This window comes from Archocentrus centrarchus, chromosome 24 (assembly GCF_007364275.1).
Source record: "Archocentrus centrarchus isolate MPI-CPG fArcCen1 chromosome 24, fArcCen1, whole genome shotgun sequence".
Taxonomy (NCBI): domain Eukaryota; kingdom Metazoa; phylum Chordata; class Actinopteri; order Cichliformes; family Cichlidae; genus Archocentrus; species Archocentrus centrarchus.
Window position 1 is genome coordinate 31,566,662 of NC_044369.1, and position 25,902 is coordinate 31,592,563.

Sequence of the window (25,902 nt, forward strand, 5' to 3'; positions counted from 1 at the left end):
AGAGACTTCTGTAAGCTAGAAGGAAACCCCTGTGTTACCAGCGTGGCTTATGGAGTTAGTTACACCTGCTTTGTAATCACAGTTGGTTCAGACCAAGACACCCCTCCATTAATTTCAGTTAGAATACTGCATTAGTAAAGCGGGGGTATCCAGCAAAAATGCCAACTGTAATGGGGAATCCACAGGAAGGGAATCACAGCCAGCAGTTGCTTCACCCATTCACTTGAATCCCTTAAAGTCACTGAATGTCATTGTGTAACTGTGATGTCGCTGCGGGTAATTTCCTGTGTGGATACCCCTTAAATGCATTGCACTGAAAAGTCAAACACATGCAAGTACAGAATAATGGTAGATTTGATGGATTTTTGTTTTTGCTGTTATAAAGGAGCAGTAATTATTATAATGTGTTGTGATATCTGGATTATATTCCATTTTTAGACCATTATGAAGCATTAATGGGTAAAAAAATTTGATCCCCAAAGTTGGTAAACTACTTCCATTAGTATCCTGTAAGAAAAGATGACCAGCTGGCTAAAACAGCCTGAAAAAGACAGTCATTAAAGTGAAGCGCTGTCATACCTCTAGATTAAAACAGTACTTTTTTTTTAACCAAACAAGTTATTAATTTAGTCATTTTTAATTTAGTTCAAGGCACTGTTTGCGTCTAATGGGGGGGTATATCTGTCTTGTTTCAGTCTGCTTCTGGTGGCAGGAGGCACTGTGCTGAAAATTTGTGACTTTGGAACAGCATGTGACATTCAGACCCACATGACCAACAACAAAGGAAGTGCAGCGTGGATGGCCCCAGAAGTATTCGAAGGCAAGTATGAGTGGCATTAAAGCTGTTTGAAATGTTTTGGATAAAAGGGTTTTTTGACCAAAAAGCACTGACGTGTCTTTGTAATTATCTCGGTAAGTTTTCACAGAATCACAACAACATGTGATCTGTCTTATATCCAACTTTGCTCTGTCGCCTTTCATCTAATTGGAGATCGTGTTCCTAGCAAGGAAGCATTCTTGATTCACCATTAGCCACCGTACTCTGCTGCTTTATTGATGGTCGTTAACCAGCCGCAGTAAGATGATGAATGGAGCGATGCTATAGTGGCTTTCCCTTGGTAATCTACATTGTAGAGGTTTTGTTCTTATGATTGGTGCATATATATATATATATATATATATATATATATATAATATGCATGCAGCCAAGAGCCTAATGTATCTCTACATGAAGAGACATGTTACTGGAGAGGGGGTCACAGGGAAAGATGAATTACTGCATAGTCATCAACTTGTTTTTGGAGGCAACTTACAAGACTCCAGTGCAATTAAACAACCCACTTTTGCCCTCTCAGTGAACCCTTCGCAACTAATTTGCATCAGTGTGAATGTCCCAGTGCAGCAAGTTTGAAATAGTTGTGTGATGTGCACTTTAATTCTGCAATAACAGGCCCACTAATTAAGCAACACAGAAGCTGTTCCTTGGTTTAAAAAAATTGCTCCCTTATTTTCATCTTCCTCCCCACTGAAAGTGAGATGAAAGCTGGTGTACTTTCACAGGCACATTGCTCACTCTCTTCTCAAATGTGCCACAGAGAATTCCCTTTATCAGTCTGTCACTGATGTCAGACTGAGCCTTTTGCCCCTCTTTGAAAAGGACCTAAGTGTTGCTGTGGGGTTTTTTTCTACTCACAGGCAGCAATTACAGTGAGAAGTGTGATGTGTTCAGCTGGGGGATCATTCTCTGGGAGGTGATCACCCGCAGGAAGCCCTTTGATGAAATTGGAGGACCAGCTTTTCGCATTATGTGGGCTGTGCACAACGGTGAGTCACTCTGTGTGCATGTGTGTGTTTGTTTGGTGAGGGTGATGCAGAGGTCACGTCCAGCTGTCAGCCACTGTGCGTGTTCAGACGTGCCTGCTAGAAGACTTTCAAAGTAAAGCGGCTGACAGAGGAGGGGAGCTAAAAGACATGTTGACCTGTTCACTTCTCCTTGCAGTTTATCCTGATCCAGATATGGATGGAGGAGAATACTAATGATTTTAATCTTATTGACTTTAATGTACGATGTGCCAAAAACTTGACCAAAGTTAGTAGTTTAATACTGTTGCCATTTCTCACACAACGATCTCAAATTTTTACAAAATGGGTAAAAATTAAGCTTAATTTTTGATGTGTTTTTTCAGGTTGGAGAATGGCGTTCACTAGAAGTGAAAGGCATTTTGTGTGTTAGAAAGTGCCATGCCCAAATTTGCTTTCCGGTTGGTGCATTTTTAATGAATTTTCTCAAAAACGCACGCTGTTGAGCAAATTCTGACACAAAAAAATGCCTTTCATTTCTCGAGAATGCCATTCTTCAGTCTGGAAAAAAAAAAAACATTAAAAATTAAACTTAGTTTTTACACATTCTGTTAAAATTTGGGCTTGGTTAGATGTCAGTTTTTTGGAACACCCTGTATTTTTCACCCACTCCTCTGCCTGCCTCCTACTGACTCAGGAGGCAGGGAAATGTAATATTTCTTTGACTTTTTTTTTGTGTTTAAGTTATTTTTTCCTTTAAATGTGCGAGTAATTATTTTATTTCTTTTTATTTCTTTCAGGCACAAGACCCCCTTTAATCAAAAATTTGCCCAAGCCCATTGAAAGTCTAATGACTCGCTGCTGGTCCAAAGACCCATCTCAGCGGCCTTCCATGGAAGAGATAGTGAAGATCATGACTCATTTGATGAAGGTGATCTGTTCTCTCAGACTGCCTAACATGTGCACAGGGCTTTCATTAAAATGGAGTGAATAAATGAAGAAACTGGAGCCTGTTATGGCACCACTGGCCACTAACCAGGCACACTGGACTCTTCTGTCTCTCGCTCTCTCTGTGAATGTAAATGTTGTAAATGAGTGAGAGGGAAAGTAAAAAGATGCCAGCACAGCGCTACAGTATTTTACTGTATTTCAGTTCTGTCAGAATAAACTGGAATATAACCAGGCAGCCAAAGCCAGGTGTAACCAAACTCTGCACTTTGACTAGCATGAAAGAAACCAAGGGTACTGCTGCTAGCATTGCTAAGGTTAGCCAAACTCTCCAGACTAATCTGACATTGTGCTTGTGTCATTATACACCACAAAGTGCCACACATTTAAAACATGATTTATAGCTCATGATTAATGGTTTCATATACATTATTTTGCCAAATGTTTTTCTCTGTTTTGCTATCAAAATATCAGTGTTATGTTATTAAGGATCTGCTGCAGTCTTTGTTATTGTGTGACTTTGGTGGTTTAACACATTAATTAAACCTAACAAGTTAAAACGAGTCACTCAGCAGTAGTCCAACAATTCTGCAGATTAAAAATATCTATTTATATCTATTTAATATCCACTTTGTCAGTTATTACATCTGAAATTGTAACATTAAAACAACATATATCTTAAACTTTCAAGATATTATTTATTATTTGACCCCCTGCTGTGTCTCCCTCTATGCAAGCTCAGCTTTCAAAGGCTGAGTCTCTGCTATTTAAAATCTCAATACATCTTCAGCTCCTGCTCTCCTGGATTAAATCCCATACTAGTACTAACAGGGTTTTTTCATCCGCAGTGAGCTTGGATTGTTTATTTCCTGTTCTCATTTGTTTTTGCAGTACTTCCCAGGGTCTGATGAACCCCTGCAGTATCCATACCAGTATTCAGATGAGGGACAGAGCAACTCTGCGACTAGTACAGGTTAGAACAGTGATGGTGACATTCTAGATCATGTTTAAATAATTTGTGTTCCCTATACTGCTGATGATCATTTATCTTTAAAGCAAAATTATTGTGCTTGTTAATAATTTTTCTTTTACTACTGAGGAGTTTTGTCCTTTTTAGCTCAAACTTTTTTCTGCACAAATATCACTGATACACTGTGTTCACATAGAAGGTGTACCATGTTATTCCAGCTATTCCAGTGTATCTTAGTGTCTACACAGTGGCCCAGTATTGAGCTGATGTCTTGATATCTAGTGCACTTCTACAATCTCTTGAAACTAAAAAATACTAAATTGAAAATAAAATTCTTAATATATAAATAAAATATAAAAAGCTCACAACATAAATACATACCATATTTTTCGGACTATACGTCGCTCCGGAGTATAGGTCGCACCAGTCAAAAAATGCATAATAAAGAAGAAAAAAACATATATAGGTCGCACCGGACTATAAGTCGCACTTTTTTTTGGGGGGGGGGGGGTTGATAGAATCCGAGACCCAGAGCAGAAATTCCATCTTGAACGGCAATTTAAAATAATAATGGATTAAAGAACAGGACGAACACGGTTACGCCTACGTTATGCTAACGTAGCACATTCAGCTACATGACGCACAACGAACACGTGTTCGGTATGTTAACGTAACATTAAGTTATTCAGATAACCATAGCATAAAGAACATACTAACAAGTTAACCAAACCATCAATCCATTGAATTCTTCATCCTCGGTGTCACTTCTAAACAACTCCGTACACTCCGTAGACGAAGCGCCGCTTCCTCTTCTGTGTCGCGTTAGTCAGACTCGTCGTCAGCTGCAGTTCCAATTATTCCAGCCTTTCTGAATCCCAACAGGATGGTTTGTCACTGAAGCCCATGTTTTCTTGATCCATCCAATGACTTCCAGGAAAGTTGGGTGGCGCATTCTCCCAGTTGCCGTTAAGCTGTGCTCTCCATCCATCATCCACTGCGCCCACAGGTTACGCAAGACTGCCTTAAAGCTCCGGTTCACGGAGATGTCAAGTGGCTGGAGTATTTTGGTTCATGTGTTATAAATGTCACATATACGTCGCTCCGGAGTATAGGTCGCACCCCCAGCCAAACTATGAAAAAAAGTGCGACTTATACTCCGGAAAATACGGTACATTATAAATTAAACACAAATAATAAATAAATAAATAGAAAGGTAACACCAGTTATCATGACTAATAATACTAAGAAGAAATAGGACCAAATACATTGAGAGATCCTGTACATGTTTGCAAAATTGATATTCAATTAATTCCAGTCAGTTACTCAATCCAAGAACGTGGAAGGCTGGGCCATTATAGCCCAGAGCAAACAGACCTTTACACACCGGACATGTAAATTCATGCAAATGTTTCATGCCTTAAAGATATTTTTTGGACTCATCTATTCTTAATGCAGCTGTCCACACTGATAATGTAATGTCACAGGACAAATTTATTTTCTCGGATCGAGTTTGATTTTTGTGACTTTCACAAGCGAATAAACAGATCTGACCAATCAGACCACTGCATTTGGCAACATGTAAGCTCATAGCTTAAAACGTGCACTGATTTACTGAATATACAATGATGTGGAAATAGTAAAATTAATCAATCAATCAAATCAACAGTCAATCAGCTCTCTGACGACAAGTTCACGTGAAAAATTCCAAATTTAGTGTCCTTTTTTTTTTTTTTTTTTTTCTTTTTTTTTTTTCTTTTTTTTTGCAAACACGCTCGGTGTTTAATTGCCTTAAGTTTAATGTCTTTTTTGTTTATTAGATTGTTTTTGCGATCATTTGGAGCCAGTATAGGAGAAATCTGCTCTCTGTTTCTAGTCACTGTCAGTTCTCTCACTGCAGCATTTTGCATCAGCTTCTCGGGGAGTTTTTAGGACAACCTGATAAAACTGAATTACTGGAGTCCAACCTAGAAGTAATAAATGTATGAAGTAGATTTTCAGCATCACTCTGAGAGAGGATGTTTCTAATTTTAGAGCTAATATGCAAATGTAAGAAAGCAGTCCCACTTATTTGTTTAATATGCACATTGAAGGCCACATTCTGCTCAAAAATTACTCCCAAGATTCCTCACAGTGAAAGGCCAAAGTAATATCCAGAGGAAGTATCTGCTTAGATACCATGTTTCTACGATTTTTAGGTCCAAGTACAATAACCTCAGTTTTATCTGAATTTAGAAGCAGGAAATTAGAGGTCATTCAGGCCTTTATGTCTTTAACCGCTTAATGGGACCTAACATTTTCAATCCATTTCAAACTTCTACATTTGTCTGTTCTTTATTTCAATTATTTGATTTTTTTTTTTTTTTTTTTTGTGAAGCCTTAAAGAACACAGAAATTTCACAAAATCAGTGTAGAAATACACCACAGGTGAGGCTGAATCTAAAAATTTTGAAGCTGTCTCATGCATTGGTATAGCTCAGTGGGTTGAGCAGGTGACTGCTGAGGCAAGTGTTTAATTCTGCCCCTGGCCTTTTCATGCATGTCGTTCCCCCAGTTCTCTGTCCCTCCTTTCTGGTCCGCTCTGCTGTCCTGTCATTAAAATGATAAATTACAAAAGTAAATTTTCCTGTGTCTTTGGAAATGACAGGTTCATATGTAGACTACACTGGCAACAGCACAAGCTACAGAAGTGATGCAAACATGGAGCACAGTGATTCTCAAGGGAGCAACGATACTATTAAGATTACACCTCAGTTTGCACCTCATTTCAAGCCAAAGGTAAGGCCATGTTCAAATTTACTGGACATGTAATCACAGATTGCTGTTGGCATATCGTCACCCTCTTTTTAACAAAAATCTTTTTTTTTTTTTCGCCTTATTATGTTTTCAATATTTGGTTCAGTTTTTTGTGTTTTTTGAAAAAAATGACTTAGGCCATTATTTTAGGAGGGTGACGATTTAGAGTTTTTTTTTTTTTCCTAAGCAGATTTTACACAGACATGCAAACTCTGCTGGTTTCAGTGTTGTGGTCGTGGTTGGTGGAATTATATGTAGGGCTGCATTATTTTAGTAAAAGTATTTTATCAATTATTCCATCTGGTAAGAAACACTTTTCTTATTAATGAGCAGTAATATTCAAAAGATAAAACACAAGTCTTTTAAAACGAATGTTTCCATTTTAGGAATTGCAACATTTATAAGCGTTTGACTGCAAACATCTGCCAAAAACTAAATGATTTCGTTCTGTTTAGGTGCCATATTAAAATCTCATTTTAAAAGAAGGCTTTTAAAATACATAATAATCAATGATCACAAGTACAGTGATGTCAAATAAAATAAGGTATACAAACAACCAAAACAAAGGCATAAAATTGCCTTTACTCTGACTTCTTGGAAGGCTGTTACACCAGTAGAGCTCTGACAGTATTATATCTTCTAGATGAAGTCGATTTGGTGTCTGTTCATATGTTTGTGTGTGTCTGTACGTTTAAGTGTGGTAGTGAGTGACTGTGTAGTTGTAGCCTTTAAAGGTGGTGGCTGCAATGAAGAGAAACTGTTCTCAGAAGTGAGGTTTGCCCTGTGCTGTAATACATAGTTTCCTGCTGCAGAAAACAGACAGTATGATGGTGTCAGTTTTAATAATTAATTAATAATAATTCAATAATAATTCAGTTATATATATATATATATATATATATATATATATATATATATATATATATATATATATATATATATATATATATATATATTATATATAATTTTATTTATATTTATATTAATCTAAATCTGCAAAATAATGTTACTAAAGCAGATACTGCTGCAGATTTGTTCTGCTGTACGTGTCGGTAAACTGCTCTTCTCTTAATGCCACTTGGCTGAAGAAGCTCTAACAGAGTCAGCAGGATTCAAAGCCGCTGTCCCGTACGTGCGTGCAGCTTTGCAGGATGTTCAAAAATCCAGCCGGGACCAGGAAACTCATGTCTCTGTGGACATACTCGCTCAGTGTGTCCAGTGATTGCCTGAAAGACATGGTCTTCTGGAGTGGCTGCTTCTGTTTGCTCTTTCTATCACTTATATACTATTCTGTACATCTTGCTAGTACTGGGTCAGTCTCCCCTTTGCATTCAGAACTACCTTAATTCAACGTACTTTATATTCAACAAGGTGCTGGAAACAATTCTCAGAGATTTGGTTAATATTGACATGATGGCGTCACACAGTTGCTGCAGATTTGTCGGCCAAAGCAACTCTCCTATTCTGCTACATCCCTAAAGTGTTTCTATTGGATTGAGATGTGATGAATGCAGAGGCCATTTAAGTACAGTGAACACATTATCGTGTTTGAGAAACCGATTTGAGCTTTGTGACAGTGCATATTATCCTGCTGGAAGCAGCCAGTAGAAGATGGATACACTGTAGTCATAAAGGGTTGGACTATTCAGTTCAATTAAATCTTATTTATATAGCACCAAATCACAACTGTTGCCTTTATATTGTAAGGTAAAGACTTCAGCTTGAAGTATTCTTCAGCAAGCCCAGAGAACTGCCACTCACAGGATATTTTCACACCATTCTCTGTATACCCTAGAGATGGTTTTGCGGGCAAATCCCTGTAGATCAGCAGTTTCTAAAGTACTCAACCCAGCATCAACGACCGTGCCACCTTAAAATTCACTTAAATCACATTTGTTCCTCAATTTGCTCAGTTTGAACTGTGATGATGTCTTATCTCCACATAACCAGCTCCTGAGCAGCATGTTACCATGACTCTGTATCCAGTAAGAATTGAACCACCTGCACTGAAAGCCCAGAGTTAACCATGAAGTGACACAGATAAGCACTTAATTCTGCTTTGCAGTACTGGCGTCTGTGCTGCTGTGAAAGTTTTGTATTTGTCTTTCAGGGAGACCCATTAAGGACGCTGCCTCTGTCCAGAGGGGGCAGCGTTGAGAGTCTGCCAGCACGGACACAGTGTCTGGCTTCTTCTGACAGCAAAAGAATGAGTGCTGATCTTTCAGAGTTGGAGCCCAAGATGCCATTTGCACCTGCAGGTAATGCCAGATTACACAGCATAAATCAATACATGAAATACATAGAAAGCAGATAGACAAGCTTGACAAAGCATATTGGGCTGATCACATCATGATTTGTTTTTAACCTCCTATTGGACAAAATTAGGTTGGACAGGAAATGCATGCAGCATTAATACTGAGGCAATCTTTGTTGGAATGAGGCATTTCCACATCCAGAAGAAGCTTCTTTCTTGGCACCTGAGTCTCTTTTTTAATTTGATATCATTACATTGAATTGAAGATTGATTTTTCATGAATGTGTCCTTAAACACTAGGACCTCTCATAATCAGCTGTCACCAGTCTCCCTTCACAAGGCAGCAGATATAGAAATTCAATCATAAGTTCCCCCAGGGTAGTTCTGATTTAAACTTGTCTGTCAGTTTTTTGTTTGGTTTGGTTGTTTGGTCGGTCGGTTGTTTTTTCTTGTTGTTGTTCAGACTTTGATGTAGCTTTAATTCCTGGAGTTTCTTTAATTTAATCATCCAAACCCTCAGTTCTCAGATCAACTTTTGATTCAAAAAGCATCGGCGCTAAACACCTGCTCTTGTCTGTGCTGAGGAAGGTAGTGCATTGGCTGCCGACTGACTACGCTCCACAGCTCCTGCAATGGGCAGGGTGCATGTTTCCCTTGCATGTGCACTGTATGTTCTGCATGTCTGTGGCCCACCTTTCCAGTCTAACTGTGGGCATGCTTGTCCTGTATGCAGCTGTATGTGTGTATATGTGTTTTTGCAGCACACCCCCAGTATAAGCGAGGCCACCGTAAAACTGCATCATTCGGAACCATTCTGGATGTCCCCAAGATCGTCGTTACAGGTATCACTGGACTACTGGGCTTTCCGGTGACACGGTGGAACTGGCTTGGCTGAGCCTGTGGGTTACTGTCTTCAGACATGGCTCTCTTTTGTGTGTCACTCCATATGATTTCCTCAAAGGATGCAGACAGTGTTCATTACTTTTAAATTATCTTAGCAATTCAGTCTCTATTTAAAAAAAAAAAAAAAAAGAAGAAGAAGGAGAATTCCTTGGAGCTGATCTTAGAGTTACATACATCAGAGCGGTCTCATGTCCTTGTTCTCTGTGATTTGTTTGTTTTGTTTAGTTTTTAGTCAGCAGAAGCAGCATATGAGTTAATAGTGGAGTTTTCTCATCTGTTTTCAACTAATTTTTTAGAGGTTGGTGTAGACTTGTCAACTCAAAGCAAATGGCTCACAGCACATTGCAGCTGATAAGGTGACACAGATGAGATAACTTTCCTAACTCATGGCTCTGTCCTCTGTCATATCCCTGGCCACAGCCAATCATGGGTAGCAGGACTAAATCAGTTCATTTGAGCTTGTTCTTGCCTTTCATGCTTAGAGGGCATTGAGAAAGCATGGCTATTTTTTTCCTGTCTCTCTCTCTCTTTACATCCATTAACTTTAAAAAAAAAAATTTGATTCATTTCTCTCATATTGAGGATCAGAGCTATTATTATAAGCAGAGATATGGATGAAAGAGAATGGGAGTGCTTAATTTAATCCATTGGCTAAAGGGAGTCAGCTTGGAATTGTTATTAATGGTAAGGCAGACGCCACTGGATCTGCAAACCTGGCCAAGAAGAAAAATTGTAAACCCAGGTAGAATTTCTGTAATTAGTATCAGTGTGGTCTGATCTTCATCTAAGTGACAGTTATAAAGTTGTTGCTGCTAAGACGTTCTACAAGTTTCTCAGTTCAATAATTCTCTTGCTTTTTTCAGCCCACTCTGTGAAAAGCGCAGCTGTCTGGGACAGCTGTGGCTCAGGACACAGAGTGGGCTGTTTATCAATAGGAAGTTCGATAGGTCGATCCCTGGCTCCCATGGTCTCCATGCTCAAGTGTCTTTGGGTTAAAGTACTGAACCCCAAATTGCACACCAGTACGTCCATCGGTGTATGAGTGTGGGCATGATTGTTGGAAAGCACTTAAGGCATAGAATAAAGCGCATGATAAATGTGTGTGTAAATTAGGTGAATGTGACTTTTAGTGAAAACCCTTTGAGTGCTCAGTTAAAATAGAAAAGCGCTGCCCATCTACTACTTTGTTTTTGGATTTTTGTTTATAGTTGTGATTTAGATGAAGATCAGATTCATTTTATGAGTAATATAGAAATCCTGGGAATTCCAATGGGTTCCCCACAATTTTCCTGCAACTGTAAATCTGGTGGTTACTGGCAAGGGTTGTAGAATTAATAATTAAACTTTATTATTGAGCTTGTAGTTGGTGATTTCTTTCTTTTTCCTTAAACAAAATATATATATTTTTGGCTAATATTTGTATTTGATTAGTTTAGTTCTGTCTAATATTAAGATTTGTGTGAATCTGGTGTTTCAAGTCATTTATACAGAAATTTATAACATTCCAAAGGATTCACAAACTTCTCCCTTTCCCCGTTTGCTGCCCACAGACTAATGCATAGAACACTGGACCAAGTTGGTGTGTCAAATTTATTACGACAACATTTGAACAAATTGATTTTCTGTGAATAAATATACTGCTACACCCCTGCCAGTAAGTAGCAAATGAAAAAGAGAGTAATTATGAGTGTAATTACCATCAAAATTTGTTACTTTCTTTACGCTGCATGTATCCTGAAGTTCTGTTTAAATTGCAGCAGTAGTTACAGAAATTGAATATCCACTCACTTTGTATTCTTTGCTGGCTGCTTGTGTGTTTCTGTCTGTACAGTATCTCTTGTTGTGGCTTCATTGTGCCTTAAACAGAGCTTAGAACCTCGCCTAGAGTAGAGAAACCTAGGTAGTTTTGAAATTTGATCAGTGTGAAACATTAAGTTTAGTCAACTCCAGGTCATCGTTGTGCTGCCCTAATATGCATGACTTCATTTTGCGTGTTGCTGATATCAAAGTTGATATTGCTTGTTTTATTATTAATTTTAATTTTAATTTATTTTAGTTGGCGAGTGTTTGCTAGAGTTTGCTGTCGGTCCCTAGCATGAAATTGGTCACAAAGATGTGTACACAGCTACACCAAAAATGTCCTTGCGATTTCTTTGGTCACTAGCAGGTTGCCGTGGTCACCAGTGGTTTGCATAGAAGATGCTGACTTGTCTGCAGACTCGCAAACTACCTGCCATGCGGTAGTGAAACTAAAAAGTCTGACACAAACCAGAAACGGAGAACATTTGCCTTCAAAGTAAAAGTGCATTTTGAAATGTGTTGGTTGTTCATTGCTACTGGGTGAAAACCTGCTGCAAAATGTCAGTTTCAAAAGTCATTGTTTGCCACAACACTGATTACTGAATTTGCTTTTGCATTATTTTCAGCCTAGTGTATGATTATTTAAGGCCTCAGTCAGTCGGGCCTAGAGAACGGAAGACGACCCCCAGCAACTAGCGATCGTTAGGGAAAAATGTCTGTTCCCCGACTGGTTGGCAAGTGGTTGCTGTAGGTTGCTGGCTGAATTTAAGTAGGGCTGAACTACGTGCGTTGTTGCTTTGATAGTCATTAATAATCAGCATGCAAGTGAGTATTGGAATGCTGCATTACAATTTCTTTCTTTCATGGACTAATGGAAGAAAAATAGTAATGCAGCATTTTCATGGTGCCATTAATTTTTATTGGCTATATTAATACAAAGATATTTTATCCTGGTCTGTCCCAGTTCCCATTTAATGTTGCCATTGCTGAGACTGTAATCACATGGCTTACAAGTTATAGCTGTGTTAGTAAAATGTCAACAGAAGTCTGTGGTTTGGAATAATATTTAACATTTTTGATGAACTCCCAGAAAGTTGAGTGCCAGATCATCGCTTACATTGACTTTGCTGTTAAGAACTTTTAGCAAAGGCTCGAACGGCTTGCAGCTGTGACCTGCTTGTTAACAAAATTAAATTTTAGGTTACGACCTGTGGCTGATTGTCATGATGTTGTTGCTGTGTCTGTCATATCTTAGCTTCAGAATGACTGAATCTTCAAATCCTATGAGGTCATTCTATCATGAAAAGTCTGGAAAATTAAGAGATTATTATTAATAATAATAATATACAGTAGGTTGTTGCTATCAGGTCCTTAATTTACACGTTTTGATGCTAGTCTGTGACGTCTGTAAGTGGAGGAAGAAAAGGCTGCAGGGCTGTCATGACTTGAAATTATTGGATATGACTGAAGAATCTGGTTCCTGTAAGTTGATGGTTGATGATATCTGTTGACTGCAATGACGTCATAGTTGCGACTAGGGCTGCAACTATCGATTATTTTAGTAATCGGATAAGAAATAGTTTTATCTTATCATCTGTATATTTTAACTTCTGTAGCTTTACTGCAGATTTTTGCTGTGTGAAACAAACAGTGGTTGGTGGAGCAGCTACAAAGTTCTCTTTTCTTCACTTGCTGATCAGGTGGTTGATGAAGGACCTCCAGCTGTTTTCCAGTAAAGGTTTTAATGGTGGTTACAGAAAAAGTGCTGCTGCATTGGACACTAGAAAAACGTTTCTTTACGCTCCACCTGAGCTCACTGTCTCAATAACGGCTCCGCCTCTTTGCACGTACCGCGCGTGTGCAGACAGACTGCACCTAAAACTGCTGCTGTTGTGTTATCAGTGTTTTTGTTGAAAAACCGGGGGTTTCATGCGCTTAATGTTGTAATGTTGTAATAGATTCAGTTTTATTCAAACACCAAATCAATTAGTCACTAATCAGGGATTAAAGCATAAAAAATATTATAACTGAGCCCCTCGGTCTCGTCTCTAGTGCTAATGGCAGCTCCTGCTAGCAACCTGTGGTGATAGCGATCCATTCAGGCCAGTGAGCACAACACACACACGCGGGTGTAGAGCAGTTCAGGCGTGGGAAAATGTGTCAGCCATGATCCACTCAGTGTTAAAGGGTCGTTTTTCCAAATGACAGTAATGCTGCTAATGTGAGTGAAACGCTCCACTTACATGGAGACACCTGAGCGCTGCAGAGTTTAAATGATGCATCAAAGCAACAAATTTGTGTTGACGATTTTTTTATAATCAAATTATTAGAGTTACTAAAATAATTGTTGCAGCCGTAGTTGAGACTCGAGAGATATTAGCTCAGCATGGCGTTAACCTGGACAGCAGGTGAATCACTGATTTCTAGGGAGAGTACCTGTCATTTTGGACCTTGTCTGAGACCACAGCTCATCTTCCCCCAACCTAAATTAGCCCATCAGTTCACACTCTTCACATCAGCAGGTTGAGCCACTGATGTGGACTGACTTTTGTCTGAGGTGATGTGTTTATGTTTGTGTGTATGCTGTGTTGTGTGTCAGTGGGGGAGGTTGCTTACAGTGCTGTGGTTTGTTGCTTTCTTCTCTTCCCCTCACCCCCAACCGGCAGCCCCTCCCTGAGCCCGGTTCTGCTGGAGGTTTCTTCACCAAGTGTTTGCTCATAGAGGGTCGTCTGATTTTTGGGGTTTCTTTCTAATATTGTAGGGTCTTTACCCTATAATATAAAACACCTTGAGGTGACTGTTGTTGTGATTTGGCCCTATATAAATAAAATTGAATTGAATTGAATTGGTTGTTTCCATCACAGCACAAGTTGACTGGCCAGTACATAGGTGGTTAAGTAAGCGCAGCTGTCACAGTGTGGGTCTGGATCTCCTTCAAGCCACAAGCAAATACAGGGATCAGTCCCTCACTACCACTACCCAAAGTACCTCTGGTCTCATTCTTTCTCTCGTCTGTCCTTTATCATGTCCACAGCCACATGTGAGCCTCAGAGACGTCGGTCTGTGCAGGATCTGCCAGGCATTAGCACAGAATCCAGCCAGGTAACACACACACACACACACACACACACACTTTCAGAGGACCTGTGCAGTTTTAGCTTTCTGATGAATTGTAACTTTAGGGACACAGTGTTTAAAGAGGTCAAGCTTTAATCACACTTGTAATCTGTAAGAGAACAGTTTTTCTATATTCAGACTCTTTATGGTTTGACTAGAATCTCATCATCTTATCTAAAATATGTTTGTGTAGCTTTTACCACCACTGTTCTGTCCTTGGCAGTTCAACAAAACCATATTCATTGCCACTGTAGCTGAAATGCACCCACCAAGAAAAAAAAAACATCTGCATTTGGGTTATGGCTCCTTGACCGCATGGAGACAACAAAAACTGTTACTGATTAACTGTTACTGATTAACTGGGGTTGCTTTGTTTTCTCTCAAGAGTTTCTGACAGTAGTTCAGAGTAATACCACAAAACATCACATAAATCAAGTGAATTAAAGGCTCATAAAGAAATGAGCACCATCCGTACAGTCATGGACAAATGATTTGGCAGTGGCAGCCCTGCAAAAACAAAATGTATTTATTTGCCAATAAAAGTTTTTGTAACTTCTAAAATCTTTCACTATATCATATAAACATGTAAAAATGCAACAAATTAAAACTGCAGCAGGAAAGTGCATGAAAAACAAATTTTTTATTACTGCCAAAACTTTTGGCCACAACAGTAACTATGAATAAACAATTGTGGAGTCACAGCTTGATTATATCACAGCATAATACATCCCTCTACTGTACTGGTAGTTTTATCGGTGCATAGATTCATTAGTAAACGTTATACCTGCACAGTATCTCTGATAGGACTGCCTTAATCCCGTGTATCAGGTGCAAAGTATGAGAGCCACATTGTGACACAGAGCGAGCTTAATTCACCTCAAGTGACTAGACAAACTAAAAGACATGCAAATGTGAACATCAGTGTGGCTGTGAAGTGCTCGTTATTCTTCACTGTCGTTGGTAAGAAAACACTGTTTGCGCCACTGTTAGTTTGAGCCTCTAAAGGAGCATCTTTAAAGACACGATTCCCTTTCAGTAATTAAAAATATTCAATTAAAAACTTTGAAGAGTTTTCTGGTTTCAGATGAAACTTTATATATATGTCATTGAAGTTGCTAAATTCCCATGAGCCAAAGCTGGCTAATGTTATTTCTCTTAGTGCAGGTTTAATTGAGCAGATTATTAGACTGCTGCTGTATCTTTCTCTAAATGAATAATTAAGAAAAATGTTTCTTTGTTTTTTGTATTTTCAAATTAGGTTTTACCTCTTAAGGCCCTTTCACACCGGACGCGTAAATTCCGTGCGAATGTTAAAAATATTTTTCGGACTCGCCTGTTCTTAATGCAGCCGTTCACACTGATCGCGTCATTTCACAGGACAAATTTGCGGCATTTATTTTTTCGGATCAAGTTCGATTTTTCTGACTTTCGCAAGCGAACAAACAGGACTGACCAATCAGAGCGCTGCATTTAGCAGCATGTGAGGTCATAGCTCAAAACGCGCACCGATGTACTGAATATACAGTGATGTGGGAACAATAAAATCATAATATTTTACCTCGGACACACAGCTACACGCTGCTCCGGGTCAGTCGGCTCGCTGATATTATCCTCTGCCTCCTCACATGTGATCCCAACTCTGCCAACAAGAGCTCAAACTGTCCCACTGACATCCTGAAATATGTGCGAAAGCATCAGTGATGCAGCTTCAACTCCGGGATCAAACCATGAAACTCTCCCTGCTGCTGCTTTCTTATGAGTTGGATGAACCCATAAACTCTGTTTCTTCCTTCTCTTGTTTAGAAACATCAGGGCCTCATTACATCATCGCTTGATGTCGACTGCATTTTTTTTCCCACCATGCGTTATATAGGGAGGATTTAGTCAGAAAAACGCGTCCGGTGTGTATATAGGTTACACGACAGCTGGGATAGGCTCCAGCCCCCCCGCGACCCTTAACAGGATGTGCGGAAGTGAATGGATGGATGGATGGATGGATGGACAGGTTTGCATCCGAAAGATTCGGAATTTCGTGTCGTTTTTACGCAACGCATCCGGTGTGAAAGGGCCTTTAGCCTAAAAAGCTGATGGGGTTTTGTTGTATCCCACCAGGCGGGCGGCCAACTTTCAACTTTGTGAACTCGGTAACTGAGATGCTGTTTTAGGATCTTCAAATTCATACCATAGATGCATCGAGTTCTTACCATAATAATGCCAATCACAGAAAGTGACAGTATTCTCAGTGGTTCGTGTTTATTGTGATTTTAAAATTTCTTATTTCTGGTTCTTACTTAGCCATTTGCTTTTGAATTGATATAATGAATAAAGTCACTGAGGCTCATATGGACCATTAAGATCTACTGAGACCTGGTAATTATGTGTTCTAGAACTTGTACTTCCAGGGGACTTGTGCCATCTAAAGATCCTGCTGCCAGGAGGCTGACTGGAAGTATTTGTATTTTACATCCAGACATTCAGAGTGTGGCCATTTTGGGGCTTTTTTTATCCTCTGCAGGGGAGCAGGAACAGCAGTCGATCTTCCAGTCCAAGCGTGAGAATGATGCCGCCTGACAAGACAAGTGGCAGAGGATATTTCTCTCCTGATGACCCCACAGGTAATCAGAATTGCATTTCCAATATAGTCAGCTTCTACTGACTGGGGCAAAGGGGGGGAGGGCGTTCAGTCGGTGGAGAAACGGGTGGACAAACACCATTAGGAAACTGTTGCATTTTACTTGTTACAGGTGATGAACAAGAATAAGAGAAAGAAATAAAGAACTATTATAAGTATTAAGCTTTGTGCCAAATGAAATCCCCACACTACCACAATACTTTCAGGGAAAATATTTTATTTGCTGTGGGTCTTGCTATCAGAAATATTCCAGACTTGAACCTCAGTAGTTCTGTGGTTGTTCTGTATCACTGAAACTAAAAGCCTCTCAACTAATAAAACGTTGCACCTCCAAAGCACTCTCAAGTGCATGTTGTTTGCAGAACAGTACATGGAAAAAGAACACAGCCCCTTCAAGAGAAAACATTATGAGTGCACCTCAAAGGGAGAAGTATTATTGGGATTTAATATATGAAAGTATGTGTTTCATGTATTTCTATTCAAAAGCTCAGCTGCTGACTTTAAGAGAAGCAGGCCGTGTGGGTGTAAATGGCTGTTTAGGACATAAGTTCTAACTAAATGTTAATAGTTGCCACTTTCACACATGCACCCCTTTCCATCACTGAACATGACTGCTTCATATCTGAAGATTGCTGGCACAAGAAATTTTAGTCTAAAGACGTTGGCATGGCAACAACATATCATCTTCAACACAGTCCAGAGTCTGTGCAGTAGATTCTTGCAGGAAGCAGATTTATTTTGAGCTCATATCCTTCTGCCCAGGCAAGATCACAACCTATGAAGAAACCTATCGATGAATAGCTAAAAAATAAGCAGTTACTTGTCATTTACAGTGAGGAAAATTATTTGATCCCCTGATTAATGTATTTGCTCATTTATACAGAAATGAAACCTCTCTGGGCGCCGCGGTGGCTCAGAGGTTGAGCAGGCGACCATATACATATACCACGTAGCGGTGCGGGCAGTGTAGGTCCGAATCCCGGCCTGTCGCTATTTCCCGTGTGTCTTCCCCTGTATCTCTCCTCCCTATTTCCTGTCACTCTCCACTGTTAATAAAGCCACTGTGGCCAAAAAATTAAAAAGAAATGAAACGTCTCTTAATTTTTATGGTACTTCCGTTTTAATGGAGAGAGACAGAATATCAACCAAAAATCCATAAAAACATATTGCATAAAAATTTTAAATTTATTGGCATGTCAGTGAAATAAGTATTTAATCCTTAAGCAAAACTTGACTTAGTACTTGGTGGAGAAAGACTTGTTGGCAAATACAGTAAGATGTGTCTTACAGGTGTCACCAGGTTTTTATGCATCTCAGGAGGAATTCTGGCCCACTTCTCTTTACAGAAACTCTCTAAATCCTTTAGGTTTCTTGGCTTCTGCATGACAGCTCAAAACTTCAGCTCCCTCCACAGATTTTCTATAGATTGCAGTCTGGAGACTGGCTAGGCCACTCCACGACCTTAACCCGTTATTTACAATGGGCCCATCGGCCTGTGAACATCAAAAGTGCCGCTTTTTGAGGACTTCTGGCAACAGTTACCATAATAACCAAATGTTGAGTGTGAAGTGCCATTTCTCAGCTTTCAGAAACCATTTGAATTTTTCCAATAGGACAAATGGTCGCACATTAACCCCCAGGGTTAATGTGCTTTTTCTTTAGCCACTCCTTTGATGCCTTGGTAGTTGTTTTGGGCCACTGTCATGCTCGGGAACTGTACACTGAAGATGTGCTCGAACACATCTTCAGCGTTTGAGGAAGGAGGTTCTTATCAAAGATTTTATGGTACATGGACCCATCCATTGGTCCCTCAATGTGGTAAAGCAGAAAAACAGCCTGAAAGCATAATGTTTCTGCCTCCATGTTTTACTTTGGGCATAGTGTTCTTTGGGTCATACTAGCATTGCTCTTCCTCCAAACGCAGCAGGTCGAGTTGATGCCAAAGAGCTTGATTTTGGTTTCATCTGACCACAGCACTTTCTCCAAAGCGTTCAAGTCATTTAGTTGTTCACTGACAAACTTAAGACAGTCCCACACATGTGCCTTCTTGAGCTTCTTGGAGACCTTCCTGGTGTTGCAAGATTTTAAGTCATTAAGACATAGTATGTCACTGATGGTATTCTTGGTGACTGTGGTCCCAACTGTCTTCAGATCACTAACAAGCTCCTCCCGTGTAGTTCTGTGCTGATCTACCATCTTTCTCAGGATAATCCTCACTCCATGAGGCAACATTTTACATGGAGCTCCAGACCGATGTCATTTTGTATTTCTTCCATTTCTGAATAATCTCACAACAGTTGTCAGCTTCTCACCAAGCTTCTTGATGATGATCTTGTATTCCTTTCCAGCCTTGTATAGGTCTATAATCCTGTCCCTGATGTCATTTGACAGCTCTTAGGTCTTGCCCATGGTGGTGTAGAGGTTTGTATGGAGGAAACTGATTCTGTGGACAGGTGTGCTTTATACACATAAATTGAGATCAGGAGTATCTGTGATTGGCTGACCCAGTGGGAACCAGAATTCTGGCTGGATTGTAGGGGATCAAATACATATTACACTCAGTGACATGCAAATCAATTTCTCTATGACAATTACCATAAAAATTAGAGACTATTAATTTCTTTGTGAGCAAACTTGCAAATTCAGCAGGGGATCAAATATTATTTCCCCCATTGGATGCAGTGGTGTTAATTCAGTTCACATTGCTGAACTGATTTGATGATGAGCAGTAACAGCTGGAAATGTAACAAAATGTTGAGTAATTTCAGCAAGCAGAATCTCCACTGGCTTTCTGCCATTCTGTCATTTTCTCTCAGTTGAAAAGGGTATTTGTGCAATTTGAATTGAATTTGCTGAATGCTGCAGACTTCCTGTCAACAGAGAATCTATCCAAAGCACTGAACTACTTGAACTCCCTTCATTGAACATCCTTTCAGTCATGAGATGCTCATCAGTCTCGATTCATACACAGACCGTCATCAGAAAACTTAATGAGCATTTTTGGTGGAGATTGAAATGGAACCTATAGGGATGCAGCTTAATTTCTGATGAAAACTGCTGAAATACTTGTAGACACAAACATCTACATTTGAACTACTGTTAATCAGTTTGCTCTGGGAACGTCTAAATTCACTGAAACAGATCCTTTCAGGACCATATCAAAAGGTTTAAGTGTGAAGAATCAAGGTGTGTTTAGGACACTGTTTCTAAACAGCAGTGCTTCTATGAATTTAAAAAAGCAGCCTGTCATCTCTTTTTCTTCTCTCAGACACCAATGGCTCAGACAACTCCATTCCCATGGCTTATCTCACCCTAGACCACCAGCTGCAGGTACAGCATCCAATCAGCCGCCGGCACACAGAGCACTGCTGTGCAAATAACCTGTTAGCTGTGTGTTAGCTGTTTTGAATCAGCTTTAACTCTGCTGCAGTTCAGCTGTACTGCCATCAGTCATCACGTCATTATTATTCCTGAGAACATGATGTTCACTAAATGTAATGGAATGTAAATGTAAATATGTGCTGGCTGATATTAATACATGAGTAGACCATTTTTAAGTCAATTAAGAGCAGTGTGCATTTTTTTCTAGCCCCTTGCTCCCTGTCCTAACTCCAAAGAGTCCATGGCTGTGTTTGAGCAACATTGCAAGATGGCCCAAGAATACCTGAAAGTACAAACAGAGATCGCCTTGCTTATCCAGAGGAAGTAAGTGCAACAACTAGTGGCAAATGTTGTGTATTTTTATTTGTTTTTTCCTTAAATGATGCACATATTTTGTCTCCAGAGCTGGCAGAATACACATGGCCACACTGAGCTAACTTACATGAGGTATTTGAGTGTGTGGAAAGTTGCTCAAAGGCAGTGACCAATGTAGCAATCAAACAGACAACTAAGCTCTAAAGTGGTCAAATATTTTTTACAGCATCCGTTCTGAGAGGCTGCTTTCTTTCTTTTTATTCAGATTCAGATTGAAAAAGTGAAAAAAGTGAAGTAGCTGCTGTTATTTTCAGACAACATTACAGTGCTTGCAAAAGTATTCATACCCCTTGAACTTTTCCATATTTTGTCACATTACAACCACAAACATAAATATATTTCACTGGAATTTAATGTGAAAGACCAACACAAAGTGGTACACAATTGTGAAGTGGAATGAAAATTATACATAATTCAAAACATTTTTTACAAATAAAAAACTGAAAAGTGTGGTGTGCAAAAGTATTGAGCCCCCCTGAGTCAATACTTTGTGGAACCACCTTTTGCTGCAGTTACAGCTGCAGGTCTTTTAGGGTATGTCTCCACCAGCTTTGCACATCTAGTGACTGAAATTTTTGCCCATTCTTCTTTGCAAAGCAGCTCAAGCTCAGTCAGATTAGATGGAGAGCGTTTGTGAACAGCAGTTTTCAGACCTTGCCACAAATTCTTGATTGGTCTGGACTCTGACTGGGCCGTTCTAACACATGAATATGTTTGGTTTGAAACCATTCCATTGTAGCCCTGGCTTTATGTTTAGGGTCGTTGTCCTGCTGGAAGGTGAACCTCCGCCCCAGTCTCAAGTCTTTTGCAGACTCCAACAGGTTTTCTTCCTGTATTTGGCTCCATCCATCTTCCTATCAACTCTGACCAGCTTCCCTGTCCCTGCTGAAGAGAAGCAGCCCCAGAGCGTGATGCTGCCACCACCATATTTGACAGTGGGGATGGTGTGTTCAGAGTGATGTGCAGTGTTAATTCTCTACCACACACAGCGTTTTGCATTTTGGCCAGAAAGTTCAAATTTGGTCTCATCTGACCAAAGCACCTTGTTCCACATGTTTGCTGTGTCTCCAACATGGCTTCTGGCAAACTGCAAACGGGACTTTTTATGGTTTGCTTTTAACAATGGCTTTCTTCTTGCTGCTCTTCCATAAAGACCACATTTGTGCAGTGCACAACTAATAGCTGTCCTGCGGACAGATTCCCCCACCTGAGCTTTGGATCTCTGCATTTGGTCCACAGTCACCATGGGCCTCTTGGCTGCATCTCTGATCAGTGCTCTCCTTGTTCGGCCTGTAAGTTTAGGTGGACGGCCTTGTCTTGGTAGGGTTACAGTTGTGCCATACTCTTTCCATTTCTGGATAATGGATTGAACAGTGCTCCGTGAGATGTTCAAAGCTTGGGAAATCTTTTTCTAGCCTAAGCCTGCTTTAAACTTCTCCACAACCTTATTCCTGACCTGTCTGCTGTGTTCTTTGGACTTCATGATGCTGTTTACTCCCCAATATTCTCTTGACCAACCTCTGAGGCCGTCACGGAGCAGCTGTATTTGTACTGACATTAGATTACACACAGGTGGACTCTTTTTAGTCATTAGCAGTCATCAGGCAACTTCTGAATGCAACTGGTTGCACTCAAAGAAAGGGGCTGAATACTTTTGCACACCACACTTTTCAGTTTTTTATTTGTAAATAATGTTTTGAATGATGTATAATTTTCTTTCCACTTCACAATTGTAACCACTTTGTGTTGGTCTTTCACATTAAATTCCAGTGAAATATATTTATGTTTGTGGTTGTAATGTGACAAAATATGGAAAAGTTAAAGGGGTATGAATACTTTTGCAAGCCACTGTACTTGTTTTGCAGCATGAAACACTTGTTTCATGTCTTGCCTGGTATTCATTGTGTAATCAGGGGTAATTCTGCTGATTTTCAGCTGCTCATTCATTGTGCTGTTCAGTATCCATTAAATTACAATATAAGCTTTAAGTTTGAATGGGACTAACACTGCTTATAGGGACTGATATATCAGCAGGAGCTTAGTTTACAAGAATTTGCTAGATTTTGTGACAAGTAAAAAACTAAGCCAGCAGCTCAGAGGGAATCTGTCTTCCTTGTTAAAGGAGACCTGACTTCTTCAGTTACAGGAGTTTTGGGGAAAACATCTCTTAGACTTAAAGCAGATCTAAAGATGGGTTTTGCCCTCATCTGAACTTGACTGTGTTGATACTGAATGGAAATGTTCATCTCCTCTAATTCTGTTTTAGGTGACACAATTATAGATAATGTGAAGATACCTTAAAATACGATTAATTTTGTAATTCATTTTCATGTAACTTGATCAGTGTTGTAGGCACTTTAATCATGCTTATTTAGTTTTATTTCAACATGCTGGAGGACATTAAGCTGCATTCAACTTGACTGGTCCATTAGCAGCCTCACATTATAACTAGTATGCCTGTAGCACAATCACTGTAGATACTGAAGTGCTTTTTCTGGTCCACTGAGGCCTAGTGGGGCATCAGGTCTCACCAGATATTAAAAATTTGGTGAGACTTTTAATATTTTAATATTTAAATTGTGTAAAAACTAGCAAAGCCATGTGGCAGAAACTTGTAAATAAAATGCCTGTAGAGCTAAACGCAGCCTTCCTCCGTGTCTGTGCAGAAAGGAGCTCATTGCTGAACTTGACCAAGACGAAAAGGACCAGCAGAACACGTCCCGTCTGGTGCAGGAGCACAAAAAGCTGCTGGAGGAGAATAAGAGTCTGTCCACATACTACCAGAAGTGCAAAAAACAGCTGGAGCTGATCCGGGTTCAGCAACAAAAGAGACAGGGCACGTCATGATGAGATGCAGACACACAAACAAACTTCTGCCACCCCTGCCTCACCTCTGCCCCAACTCTTCACCACTGAATTGCAACACTACCCACTCATCTGCCCTGCACACACACACACACACACATACACACACTGCTCCCAGTCCAGCTTTGGAAAGAGACCTGTATTCTACTGTGTCCTGCATGTTGCATTGGAGACCCAACAGGAAGACCTTTGTCCCCTGTACATACATTTGCACATCCTCACAGTGTCTTCTGTCAGTGCAGACCAAACAATCACTACTCCTCCATCCTGATGAGCCCAGACGCTGCTGCTGCTGCTGCTGCTGCTGCTGCTGCTGCTGCTGCGTTCAGGACAGAGCAAGATGGCTGACACCCGTGAGCAAGACCACTTGCTGATGAGATGCAGGCTGTGTTTTCTCTGTGTTTGCTCTCAGGGCCTCTGGGCTAACCAGTCAGTGTGTGTTTGCACTCCTCAGTGGCTGACAGCCACGCCAATGTCCTCAGAATGTGAAACTCAAGACAAAGGCTTTACAGCAGAATGTGAGAGTTGTGTGCAGAATTGTGAGAAACAACGAAGATGTCTGAAATGTCGCTGCAGTGCGTGTTTAGAATCCCTGTTATGCAAATCATAGCCCCTTTTTAAATTGACATATTTATCTCTAACCCCTTTTTAATTGTGAGCATGAGCCCTTCCATAGACCTCCAGTCAGATGTCTGAGCAGATGGAAAAGCTTGGGTTTGTGATCTGTTCCTCATGCTCTTTCAAAAATATATATACATATTAAAAAGTGGGCTAACTTCCAGAAAAAACATGAGGAACTGTGGTTTCCCTTATTTGACCTCAGTATTGTTTTGCGTGTTCATGTTTTTTGTCTTTTCTATTGAGTAGTTCACTTTGTGTCATTTGTTTGCATTAGATCATATTTTATCTGGTCTGGGAATGGCCTAACAGAGGAGACTAACCTCCCTATACAGTATAGTTTGTTTTTAGGTCACATGTTGCCTTAGAAGTTGCCTGCATTTTAAGTGCTTGTGTTATGTGATATTTAGTGGGGATAAAAGTTTCTTTTTTTTTTTTTTTTTAAAGATATTTTTGATGTACTGAACATGAATGAAACAGATAACGGAGATGGGGGAGAAGGATGTGTGTCATTGAACTGATAATGTAAATGTCTCCCACCAGCTTTATTCCCAAGAACATGACGTACTTTTTTCCTTGGTGTCTCATATCCCTGATGTATTTTTCTCATTATGTCCAAATTTTATTTCTCATTTATCTGGTTTTAAAAATCCAAGGCTTAACGAGTCTTACTTTTAGTCCCCCCATGAGATTGAATTTCCACTCACACACCTCTTTTAGAACTCTTTCCTAAGTTATTGGGAAGGGCAGTACAGTATATGACAGCAAGGAAGGCGTTATGAAATAAACAGAATGGTGTAAAGATGCTACTGTGTGTGTGAGATATGTGTACAGTGTATTTCTAGAAGCTTTTACTTTACCAAACAGGTGATCTTTTTCCTGTGTAAAAAGAACTGATTGTGTGAGAAAACACTATCATTCTATTTAAATTAGAAAAATATATTTAGTTGATGTGTGTCTGACATGACGGTAACCTGTAATTTGAAAATGCCCTGCCCTTCAACAAGGATGATGCTCCTATTTCCACTTGGTATTAACATGATCTGGATGTGTTTAGATTTTTAGTTTTTAATGAGCATATTTATTTAGCAAACTTCAGAGCCAGTACATAGACAGTACAGAGGGTATAAAAGATTCACACAACTATAGTGACATCACCCATTTTCTGTTAGGTGTTAGGGTTTTGGCTGCCACCGTGTTTTTTTCAGGGAGTCAGAAGTGACCACATTTGGATCAAAGACTAGAGTTCAGTTATCAGCTAATACAAGCTAGCTTGGTTAGCAAACTGCATCTTTAGACTATATTGGAATGATGCAATTATGCTAATTAGTGCTAAGTAACAAACTAATAAAATTGTGGAATTTCACTCACCAAAACTTGGGCTTAAATTTCTTGGATGATCAATACACAGCAAGTAATCCTTTTAAAATGCTCTAAAAGCTGCTC

The 25,902-nt window shown here is 39.7% G+C and overlaps 1 protein-coding gene across 3 annotated transcripts in view; it reads left to right on the forward strand.

The window, feature by feature from the left end:
* The window catches only part of map3k7 (mitogen-activated protein kinase kinase kinase 7), a 30,988-nt gene extending 5,726 nt beyond the window's left edge, over positions 1-25,262 (forward strand). Inside the window, exons 7-18 of one of the 3 annotated variants that reach the window (XM_030722314.1) lie at positions 696-820; positions 1,696-1,824; positions 2,601-2,731; positions 3,640-3,721; positions 6,363-6,493; positions 8,622-8,769; positions 9,527-9,607; positions 14,503-14,570; positions 17,101-17,200; positions 20,486-20,547; positions 20,807-20,922; positions 23,640-25,262. In XM_030722314.1, the coding sequence (XP_030578174.1) occupies positions 696-820; positions 1,696-1,824; positions 2,601-2,731; positions 3,640-3,721; positions 6,363-6,493; positions 8,622-8,769; positions 9,527-9,607; positions 14,503-14,570; positions 17,101-17,200; positions 20,486-20,547; positions 20,807-20,922; positions 23,640-23,820 (1,354 nt within the window). In that variant the 3' untranslated portion in view covers positions 23,821-25,262. The remainder of the gene's footprint in view (positions 1-695; positions 821-1,695; positions 1,825-2,600; positions 2,732-3,639; positions 3,722-6,362; positions 6,494-8,621; positions 8,770-9,526; positions 9,608-14,502; positions 14,571-17,100; positions 17,201-20,485; positions 20,548-20,806; positions 20,923-23,639) is intronic. The other 2 variants (XM_030722316.1, XM_030722315.1) reach the window with 2 other exon arrangements.
* Positions 25,263-25,902: the final 640 nt, after the last annotated feature.